This window comes from Carcharhinus amblyrhynchos, chromosome 11 (assembly GCF_965287045.1).
Source record: "Carcharhinus amblyrhynchos chromosome 11, sCarAmb.v2.hapA, whole genome shotgun sequence".
NCBI classification, from domain to species: Eukaryota; Metazoa; Chordata; class Chondrichthyes; order Carcharhiniformes; family Carcharhinidae; genus Carcharhinus; species Carcharhinus amblyrhynchos.
In genome coordinates, this window is record NC_137334.1 from 79,521,952 (window position 1) to 79,534,022 (window position 12,071).

The 12,071-nt window shown below is 40.1% G+C and overlaps 1 protein-coding gene across 1 annotated transcript in view; it reads left to right on the plus strand.

The window, feature by feature from the left end:
- rif1 (replication timing regulatory factor 1) overlaps nucleotides 1-12,071 on the plus strand; it is a 79,488-nt gene that overhangs the window by 61,286 nt on the left and 6,131 nt on the right. The window contains exons 29-31 of the mRNA XM_080199412.1: nucleotides 631-688; nucleotides 3,224-6,412; nucleotides 10,001-10,162. Of these exons, the coding sequence (XP_080055538.1) occupies nucleotides 631-688; nucleotides 3,224-6,412; nucleotides 10,001-10,162 (3,409 nt within the window). The remainder of the gene's footprint in view (nucleotides 1-630; nucleotides 689-3,223; nucleotides 6,413-10,000; nucleotides 10,163-12,071) is intronic.

The following is a 12,071-nucleotide window of genomic DNA, read 5'->3' on the forward strand; positions in this document are numbered from 1 at the left end:
CCTATTACACAAATGAGTAATCTTTATATACAAGTATCAGTGGAAATATGATGCTAGATATGTAGGCCATACATCTCAAAGACTGTTTCCAATAACATAGCCCTTCTGCTGTTTGCAGCTGGTAAAGTACAGACCATATCCACTAGCTTATGCTTGCAAAATGGCTGACACAAAACTAGAGTTGCTATTTTGGTGCCATTTGCTAAATATTCCTCTGCATGCTGAAAATATGCTGACATAGATTGTTAGTTGGGTTCGCAGTGTACTACATTTGCTTGTACTGGAAGCTTATATATAGAAAGAACATATACACTTTGTCAGTGAACTGTCAATCAACATCTACAGCTGTATGATTTACGGCAGTGCATCAACTGATTCGAGTCCAATTGTCGTTCAATCAGCACACTGTCATACTGTACAAAGTTATTGCTTCCCCTGACATTGGTATTCTTGCGATTGTCCTGATGAGTGCAAGACAGAAAGCTTCAACAAGATGTCTTTTTTTCAGCAATACTCATTTTTAAATCTCTCATTTCAGAGATTCTAGATAATGAGACTTCATGTGGCTAAAATCCCCATTTCGTGCAATTGGTCTAATTTTGTTACCAGATTTTGCTTGCTTTGTTCCAGGGATAACCCTGCAATAGAAGAAGAAGAAGCAGAAAAGTCTTCTGGAAAACCTCCACAGGTGAGCTGTTGCCTGTTAGCTTTTAACAGAATTGTTTATATTAACCGATTAGCTGCAAGAATGATCCAGCCACAAGGAAATGCAAGGTGTATGTTGGTAATTATAAAAATGGCACTTTTAATGGATTTCCTGATTTGGTTCTACTTTGGTCTGGAGGGGAATGTGTCACTGAAAGACCTGTCAGGGTCTTAACACCTCATTTTCATCTGCTTTCATCACATTGGAGTTCAACCTTAACATCTGACAGGCAGCTTGCTCTGAGACACGAACTGGTTGCCAAGAGATATCCAGAAAGGCTCTAAAGAGAACTCTTCCCTGTTTTCTCAACTTATCTGTCTTATATCATCGTAAATGGGGATGCAGATTTACATCCGACTGCTCAAGTGTTGCTTAATTAGTGCACAGATAAGCTGCCCTGAAAGTTACTATTATTAAATAGTAGTTTGGTATTACAGAACTTGAGTATTGCTGGAAAAAAATTCTGTCAAATCTTTTTGTCTTGTGCTCATCAGGACAGTTACAAGATTGCGAATTCAGGACAATAAACAAATTCTCCTGATTCTAATTCAGGACAATAAACAAATTCATTATGCCTGAGGAAAGGGTGCTGATTGGTTGGCAGGTGGACTCTGGAAGAGGCATTGTCATGGAGAATGCAGCAGTTGATGTTGACTGACAACTGCTAATCATTGTTTGACATTTAAACCAGGCAGCTTGGCACCCCTTGGTCAAGGCTTTGCTCTGTGGAATGAATCAATAAATGGCTATCATTTATTTGTTTATCTGCAGTAACCACAATGAATGTATGTATTTTTTCTGTCTGCAAAGAACATGGCCCTATGTATCAGTATATATTGTCTCCAATACACGCAGATGTGCCACATGACAAAGCCAACTGATGATAATAAATTGGTTGCCAGCATAGGTTTTAGCATACTGAGGAGGATTATTTATCAAAAGTTGTCCAATTGCAAAATCCCATCCAATTTTAGACATTGTGTCTTGTAATTTGCAAACAAAGGCTGGTTGAGTACGGTCTGCAATTTGCCAGTTGCAAAGAGCAGAAGAGACATGCTGTTGGATATGATACGGTCGTTGGGATTTACGGCCTACGTACCCAGTATCACACTCGCACTGCAGTTCATATCCCATCTTATTCATTTGTAGGCTGTCTTTGGTTTGATGGCAGCAGCTTGTTAATGGCGAATATCAGTTGTGTTGCTACTGCATGGTAGCAATATGAAAAAGCTTGCTTCATCCATTGCTCAAATCTTTTGAGATACCAAGCATCTGCAGAGTAATCTTAGACTGGGTACTTTTCAGGAATAAAGGTGACAGCCTTGTACGCATTCATAGACAAACTTTGCTAAATAATCCTCAGTGTGTTAAACATTATCCTGACAACCCATTTAAGATTGTTAGTTGGGCTCGAAGTTTGGCACATTTGTGTCTACTGAAAGCTACATATGTTAATTCAGACAAAACATGTACGCACACTGCGCCTGTTTAGGCTAAACAAAATAGATAGCAATTTTCTGATTCATTTCACAGGGTAATATTTTGACCAATCAGTCAAGCTGCCTGGTTTAAAATGTCGAACAATGCTCAGCAGTTAACTGTCAGTCACGTTATCCATTGCAGCACCTTTGCCAATCAGAGTCCACTTGCCAATTGATCAGTACCACCTTTTCATACAATATAAAGTGGTTGTTCCCCTGACCTTGGTATTCTTGCGACTTCCTGATGTGTACAAGATAAAAAGCTTTGACAAAACTTATTTTTTCAACAATTATTAAAATACAGTTTAGTGAATTTATTGAGAAGTTATTTATGTTGTGAAATCTTATGTGGACATCACTGGCTGCACCAGCATTTATTGCCCATTTCTAATTACCCTTGAAGGGGCGGGTAAGAATCAACCACATTGCTGTAGATCTGGAGTCACGTGTAGGCAAGGATGACAGTTTCCTTAAAGGATCCCTTTAGATACCTTTAAAGGATATTAGTGGACCAGGTGAGTTTTGGCAGCAATTGACAATGGTTTTGTGGTTTTCATTAGACTTTTAATTTCAGATTTATATTGAATTCAAATTTCACCATCTGCCATGGCAGTATTTGAACCTGGGACCTCAGAGCATTACCCTAGAATGCTAGTGCAGAGACAATACCACGATGCCACTGCCTTCCCATGTACATTTTTTCAAATGAATGGTCTTGCACAACCTAGATAATGGTTGACCTCTGGAAGTTTTTAAGTGGCTGAGTCTCTGAATTAAATTTGCAATATGCTCATGCAAGGTTTGTTAACCTTACCAGACCTGTTTTTCGGCCTAGAATGCTAACACGATAAGGGGAATCCTGAATTCAAGGGATGTCACAGAGAAAAGAATGCTAATATTTGGTCCTACAATTTTGTAGTCTTTAATGTTGGCAGTGGATAGAGAGTATTCAGAAACACTTTGAACTTTAATGGGCACCTCTTTTCTGGAAAGTAAGGTCTGGATTACAGTTGTCACATTCAAATTTTTTTTTCAGGGTGAAGATATGGAAACAGGACGTGATCTTGATACCCAGGTTGTGATGGAGGAAAGCAGTGAAAGTAAATTACTCAATCAAGGAACTGACCAAGAACCTGCTGGTCGCGAAGAAAGTACGACTGAACAAGTTGTTGAAGATTCTGTAGACCTTGCTTGCAATGACAAGCAGGAGGAAGTGAGGGATATGGTAATTGAATCTGCGTCAAATTGTGCTGGAAGTGCTTCTGAATCGGGGGTCAGCAGTGCAGAGGTCAGTGGTAGTTCTACCTCCTCTGATGTTATCTCTGGGACACCACAAAAATCCAGCAGCAGACGGCAGTCATTTATTACTCTGGAGAAGTTTGATCCGTCCACTACGTGCTACTTCAGTAACTCCCCTTTGATAAAATTTGCACAAGCAGCTGCTGAGGTTTTTGTTCCTCAGCGGGATGAAGCAATGGAGGTGGAAGTTGCATCACAGCTCGAGGTGGACAAAGTTTGCCAGGATGTCAGTTTAAATACCACAAAAACTGGATCAATTAATGTTTTGGTCTCTGAGGGGAAACGCGGTAGGCGCAGGCAAAATAAAAGTGAACATTTAACTGTAGAAAAGCCAAACAATGACATCAAAGTGCCCAAAAGGATTAAGAGTTCTGAAGGTGAATCATCTGATGCAAAAGAAAATTCTTCAACTACAGATAGAGACACTCTGAATAAAAACAAAGTTGCCTGTGGCCAAGATTCTGCACATCAGGCAAGTAAGACAAAAGCCAACGTCTCTACTGAAGGTAACAATTATAATTCTGTATCTAGTCCTATGGTTTTGAAAGAGAAAGCTTCAACAGAAAGTGCTTCGAGCACACCAGATGAGAGTAGTGCATATTCTTCTAAAATTCTGACAAATATAACACTAAGGCGTTCTTCTAGGAAACTCCTGGATGTGGCAGTGACGGCTCAGACAGATAGCAAGGAAAAGAGTGAGGACAATAAACTTGGGAAAAGGTCACAAAACGAGGGGGAGGAACCTCTTCAGAGCAAAGCGTCTCAGCACAGTGAGCTCTCGAAGGGAAAAGAGAATGATTCTAAAGGCAGGTCAGCAACTGAGAAAAGCAGGACTTTGAAAACTGATTCTCAGGACTCTGATTTTAACAAAGCTACCCCAGTTTCTGGCAAAGTACGCCCTCGCTACCAGACTCGTAGAGCATCCCAAGGCTTGTCTGAAGCAGACAACAGCTTGACTGACTTGGAGAATTCTGAAGGAAACTCTAAACTTCAGGATAGTCAAAAGAAACGGAGAACGTTTAAGGGGAAAACAAAGGCCAAAGAACTGTCCCTCGAGGACAGCAAGACTAAAGAAGTGCTGGACCATGAACCAATGTCTATGGACAGTCAACTGCACTCAAAAAATGAAATTGTAGAAGTGAACTGTTCTGAAAACGAATTGCAGATTGAAAATAAACAAGAAGATGCAGTGATAACCCAAGTGGCGGCCATAGAAAATCTGGATGAAATAAATACTTCACAAATACCTCCGGTGGCTCTCGCTTTAGTTGAAAAGCCAAATGTAGAAAAGGACCTCAAAATACACAGCAAAGCACATCACAGAAGAGAAGTGCCTGAAACTGTTGAAAGTACAAAAACCGAACCTGGTTTAGAACAGGGCAAAACAGAAGAAGCCTGCACAATTGTCCACGATGAATCCTCACCTCGTGAGACAGGGGTTTCAACAGCTGAACTGTCAACTGACGATTATTCAAATCTTTCAGACGTACAGCTTTCAGTTAAGAAGAGCCAGCAATTGAATGAGTGTCATGTGAGAAGTAAAAGGGCCAGGAAAACTAAAAACTGTGATTGTTGCAAAGATTCTTCGGAGCAGCATGGGAAGTTGCGGTTGGAAAGCAAAGAAAATTTCACCAAACAAGAGGCACAATCTGATGATCAAAAAGACCAAGTTCCACACCTGAGCTCTTCAATTTGTACTTCTACAGAAGAGCTATTGGAAAGTCCCAAGCTTAATGGCATTGTAAATGGGGGGCCCTGTGCATTCAGCACACCCCTTTCGGGAAATAGCAAAATACAATTTTTTGGTATTTCTGTTAGTACTGTTACATCGGAGGTGGACTTGGCTGAAGAGAAAGAGCTCATCCCAAGGATCGAATCTTCCACTGAGCAAAAAATGGTGATCGAGTCTTGTACAGAGCAAAAAGTTATGGACAGCTCTTCCACGAAGCAGAAAGTGGTGGAAGGGTCCTCTACAGAGCAGAAAGTGGTGGATAACTCTTACACAAATCAGGAAGTGGTCGAGGATTCCTCTACAGAATGCAAAGTCATGGATGACTCTTCCACGAAGCAGAAGGTGGTGGAAGAGTCTTCTGCAGAGCAGAAAATGATGAATGACTCTTCCACGAAGCAGAACATGTTGGAGCAATCCTCTAAAGAGCAGAAAGTGATGGACGTCTCTTCCACAAAGCAGAAAGTGGTGGAAGAGTCCTCTGCAGAACAAAAAGTGATGGATGATTCTACAGAGCTGAAGATGGTAGCGGAATCTTCTGCAGAGAGGAAAGTGATGACTGACTCTTCCACTAAGAAGAAAGCAGAAGATTCTTCAAATTATCAAGGGAGTGAACTTATGGAATTAACAGAGGAGGCTGATGGCACTGTTATGTCAATGTCAGAACCTGAACTAGTGTCCAGTGATGTTGCCTTGATAGAAGGTGAAGCATTAAAAAGCAAAGAAGCACTAGTAGGCTGCGAGTTGGACCAAGATCAAATGAGTGAGATGGGTGTTACTGCTCCAGTTGACAAAGCGGTCATAGTACAGCCTGAACCAGATCAGATAGACAGGACGAATGTTTTACCAGAATTTGACCAGGAAATTGTACAGGATGAACAAATAACTGCAGAGCATTGTAAAAAAGAGTCTGATGAAAATGAAGGAACTTCCCCTGAGGTGAAATCAGTTGCAGAAATTGATCTCCCTAAACCTATGATATCAGACTGTAACATAGTTGAGCAAGTGTCAGGGCACCTCATGGAATCGCCCCAAAAGACTAAAAGCGATGCCCCATTTCTGGTTGGATCAATGCACAGTCCTTCTGAAATGCAGGCATGCTGTGTGTGGTCACCCACAGCGTCACCTTCTACAAGCATACTCAAGAAAGGAATTAAACGATCGTCTGACAATGATTCTCCATCTCCAATGAATAAGGTACGTGAAAGAGTCCAGCATATTTTAGTTTGGAAAAATTTACAGATATATCTTTCTCAACAGTAACTGAGCCATGTGGATCATGAAGACCAGAAGTTCTGGTCATTGCTGAATTGGTGGGTCTTGATCATAGTGCTGGTAATGTTGTTACAGACAACGTCAACTCCTTTGGCTAGATCAGGATATAAATAATGTCACCCCACTGAACTGTGCCTGAAGTGTCAACTTATGGACAAGGGCATTGAGCAGTGGATTGAATATGTTGCATTCAGTGTTTGCTGACATTCTGAAAAAGCATTTTAGTTTAATTCTTATAGAGAATAAAACAGGCAGATGCTTCATTTTGAACCACCATCATGTTTGATTCTCTAAACCATGTGACTGAATTTATTTGCCCAGCTTTGATTGCACGTGTTCTTCCCCAGTCCCGAGTGCAAGTGTGAAGAGGTTAGATTCATGTTGCAGTGTTGAGACTTAATTCTAGCACCTGAAAAGTTAAACCATGTAAATCACCCCGCACTGTTCTGCCCTCTGGTGCTTCTTCAGCAATATTGCAAACTAATAATAAGTGTTCTCTCAAACTGAGGAAAAATTTCCAGTCGGCAGTGACTGTACCTGTCCTGCTTCCATTAGTGAAACAGCCTGGTTGGTCAGTCAGTTAGTGATGGCAGCTTGCACTACTGAGTCTCTTGTTTAGTTCAGCTATTGGATTTATCTGTTTTAACAATCTGTCACATTGGGTTTGAATTCCTGTCTCTATGCCCCTTTTACAATTGGGAAATGAAATGCCTCCTTCTCATGGAATTGTAGATATCAGATCCAGTTACAACTTCCTGCATGTTTTCTACAACTTCTAAAGTTTTGGATGAGTCAAGTGGTTAGCACACTTAGCAGTCATTGACGCCCAGTCTGGGGAACTGCAGTAGACGGTACATCTTGGTAAACTGAGGTAGCTGAATCTAGATTCAGTTCGTTCCCTATATTTTCTAGGGTTTGCTTGTCTTGATTGTCCTTTTTTTTGTACTATATTACTGAGACTGCATTGATTGAAGAGCTGCATTTCAGCCTGGAATGATGCAGTCAAATGAATGGAGGACAATGCTTCTGCTCAGTAGTTTTTTGAAGAAAGATTAGAACTTTTTATGGTATTGGCAAGCAATATTTGTCCAAACTTTCTTAACTGTAACTTTCTTGACAAAACTTTAGTCACGATCCTAAGACATTACAAAGCTCAGTCAGTTTCAGGTAGTGGCTCTGCACAATCTCCCTGCTTTGTATTCAATAGCTCTATTTATAAAGCCCATAATGTTTTCCCAACTGCGCCCTCAAATATATTCCATCGCCCTCTAGAATCAGTGCACATAAACTTCCAGGTTCCTCCTGTTTCTACACACAGTTTTACCTCTGCTTACTCTTTCTGCCACAAGGCATGAACTCATACTTCTCCGTGTTTAAATTCTGTCTTCCACTTGTCTGACCATTCTGCTAGCCAGTCCGTCCTATTAAAATTGATAGCCATCATCCTCGCTGTTTGCCACGCCTTCATCTCCAATCTCATACTGATCCTCAGTTTTGTTAATCAAACTTTTGTGTTACCTTGTCAAAACTCTCTAAGCATCATCTGTTGCATTCCTTCATCAACTAAATTAATTGGGTTAGTTGTCACCTGTTATAAATCTGTGATGTTCTTAATTACTGTAACTCAAACCTCTCCCATGTGTCTGATTTTTTTTTTCCACCCTGATCATTGTTTATAAACATCCATCACTGATATTGAACTGACTGGCAATTAGAAATGCCCTTGCAATCTTCCAGAGGACCTAAGAGTGCCACTCTTGAGTCCTGGCGTTTCTATATTGAAGGAAGATTGGACGATTATGGCAGTCCCTTTTGCCACTTCCCTTTGAGATACAAGCCAGTTGAATCTTAATCTTAACAAGCCTTACTGGATGTCCTGCCTATCAATCTTCATCCAATCCATTAGCTGTATGTTCCCTGCTTCTAATACTTTGTCAGCATCCTCTTAAATATCAATATTGTGTACTGTGGCCATGCAGTATGCTTCTTGACATTTATCACTCTTTTTATTTCAAAAAGATTTTTTTTACCCCCACTCCCCCACAGTGGCAGTTGATCTGCTGTTGTAACCCCCTGTGCTTTTGCTGCCTCTGGATTCAGCTATTCCAATGCACTTCTGGCTGGCCTTCCACCATTATGCTCTAAACTTGAGGTCATCCAAAACACGTCATGTAGCGAGACCCATTCCACATCATTTCTGTGCTCACTGACTTACATTGGTTCCTGATCAAGTAATGTCCTGATTTTAAGATCCTTACCCTTGTTTTCAAATCTCTTCAAAGCCTTGCCCCTCAGTATCTCTGTAATCTCCTCCAAATCTACAACTCTTCGACATATCTGTGCTCATCTGATACTAGCCCTTTGTACATTCCCAATCATAACATTTCTTTATACAGTAAATGGCAGAACTCTTAAGAGTATCCTTAGGCAAAGAAATCTGGGTGTACAGGTGCACAGGTCACTCAAAGTGGCAATGCAGGTGGAGAATCATAGAGGTTTACAGCATGGAAACAGGCCCTTCGGCCCAACTTGTCCATTATGCCCTTTTTTTTTAAAACCCCCTAAGCTAATCCCAATTGCCTGCATTTGGCCCATATCCCTCTATACCCATCGTACCCATGTAACTATCAAAATGCTCTTTAAAAGATAAATTTGTACCGGCCTCTACTACAACCTCTGGCAGCTTGTTCCAGAGGCTCATCACTCTCTGAATGAAAAAATTGCCCCTCTGGATACTTTTGTATCTCTCCCCTCTCACCTTAAACCTAGACCCTCTAGTTTTAGACTCCCCTACCTTTGGGAAAAGATATTGACAATCTACCTTGTCTATGTCCCTCATTATTTTATAAACCTCTATAAGGTCACTCCTCAGCCTCCTACGCTTCAGAGAAAAATGTCCCAGTTATTCAGCCTCTCCTTATAATTCAATCCATCAAGTCCCGGTAGCATCCTAGTATATCTTTTCTGCATTCTTTCTAGTTTAATAATATCCTTTCTATAATAGGATGACCAGAATTGCACACAATATTCCAAGTCTGGCCTTACCAACGTCTTGTACAACTTCAAGAAGACATCCTAACTCCTGTATTCAATGTTCTCACCAATAAAACCAAGGATGCCGAATGCCTTCTTCACCACTCCCCCCACTCCCCCTCCCCCCACTCCCCCTCCCCCCACTCCCCCTCCCCCCACTCCCCCAAAGCCTTCAACATTTGGAGGCCTATGTGTTTGCTCAATGAACTTGAATAAAGACTGAGAGATTGGCATTCTATGATCCCAGTTTGTACTTTGGACTTGATGTATTTAACCTTTTTTAAAAGATGCGTCTACCTAAATCAATAATTCTGTTTAATCAGCCTTTTACACGAGATTACGCAACTTTTTAAAGATCTCAGCAACACCTGGGTATCTTCAAATGTGGAATCTTTGAAAATGTTGCTTTTGTTTGCACTGCTTGTGAGATGAGAGTCTAAATATTCCTTTCTGTTCGACATCATTTGTTCTCTGTAGATCCGTCGCGTTTCGTTTGCAGATCCAATTCAGCGGGAAGGGTTAGCAGATGACATTGATCGCCGTAGCCCTGTGGTGAGAACCCATTCTTCTTCTGGAAGCTCTCCTGGATTAAATCACTCTGCCACAAATGGCTGCAATCGGTCCAGTGTTCACTCCAAGGTAAGGTCCTTTCTCATTCAAATTACAACTCCATCTGCAGCTATATAATGAAGTCACTATATCTTATCTTAATTTATGTATACAAAAAAGCATAATAATCTCTCTGCCACTAATTATTTGTAGTACTTGCCTTACCTAAATTTCATCTGACATTGTCTACAAGAATATTTTTTTCCATTAATTCTGAATTGCCCTCTTTGGTTCCACCTTCATTCCTAGTTTGGAATTATTTGTACAATGGTTTTTTTTTAATTCAAAGAATTTCTCTGAACAACAAAACAAGTTTCAGTTTGTGAATCCTCAATTTGCTCTGTCTCTGTGGTCCACTTGGAGTTAGATTGATCACACATTCAAGTTCTACTTTTGCTAATATTTCAATAAAGAGTTGAGGGAGTGCTATATTTTTAAGTGCTGTTTTTGGGATGAGAAGATAAACTAAGGTATATCTGCTATTCATGTGGACATAAAAGATACATGATACCATTTGAAGAATACAAGAATGTTCTGGTGCCCTGGCCAGTATCTGGACCACTAACAACACCATTAAAACAATTCAGAAAAAAGCGTGGGTTTTGCATTCAAATGGAGAAATCTGAGTTAAGGTGTTAGACCTGGTTATGGTAGTAATCATGCTTATAAAGCAGAGTTTGTGGAATGAAATCTCACTGTAGACACTTTACAAAATTTAATTGTAGTGCTGAGGGAATGCTGCACTGTTTGAGTGTTAAGAACAATGTATAACTTTAAATTGAATTTATATTTTGTATTTTTACATTAAGAAAAGTGAAACATGCGTCTAGTTTCACTTAGTTTTTTTGAGTTTGGCGTCAGCCAGTGTTGGTATGCATAAATTTTTAATTGTTTGCAATCTTGACATGGTGAGATTGATTATTTAGTGAAGTTTTAAAAAAATACAAAATAGAAAACAGCTGTTATTTGGCAACAAGGTCCAGAGAGACAGAAAAACACAAAAGCAGTCAGTTAGTGTGTTGATGTCAAAGAATGCAGGCAGCAGAATCATAGAATCTCTATAGTGCAGAAGGAGGCCCATTTGAGCCTGCACTAACAACGATCTTACCCATACCCTATCCCCATAACCCCACTTATTTACCCTCTTAATCCCCCTGACACTAAGGGGCAATTTAGCATCATCAGTCAACCTAACCCACACATCTTTTGGACTAAAACTCTAATCCAAAGGTCTAAAACTCTCTAAGAGGAAATTCTGCAGACTGCTGAGTTTAGGGAGCTCGTGTTTGCTTTGAAGTTAGTGAATCTAGAGGTTTTTGAGTGTCTCAGAGATGAAATGGAGGAAAAGCATCCACTGAACGTTTAGAAATCAGCCAAAAGAAAATGGTTCGAACCAGAATTAGCCCAAAATTTGCTGTTGAGATTGGGGTTCTGCGTCAGTAGGGGTGTTGCTGGGATGAAAGGAAAGGAGATTGAATCTTTTACTAATATCTGTATTGACAGCTTTCCAACCTTTTGCTTAATGTAGTATAGTACATTTTTTGTGATGAATAAACATATATGTTAAAGCTACACTGGCAGATTTTTTTTTTATTCAGTAACTGACTTTTGATTTTCTTAAATGAAAATCAAAGTAAGCATTGACCAAGCCAGATTTCATTTTGGGATTTGACTTGTCCAGTATTAACATCAGCTGGGATCATAACAGGAGACGTTACCTTTCAGATTAAATATTATATCAGGGCTGTATAAATTTTGTTTGTGTTGCATCGTCCTTTGCATCCAAAGAGGAGCAGTGTTGTTCCTCCCTGTGCCTGCTCAATATGTGTATTTCGTCCCAAAAAAAATGCCATGAACATTATAACAGTTTTTGCCCTTCAAAATTATTTGGTGTTACAGACTTAGTGATATCCTGACATCTTAACGACAGTATAATCAT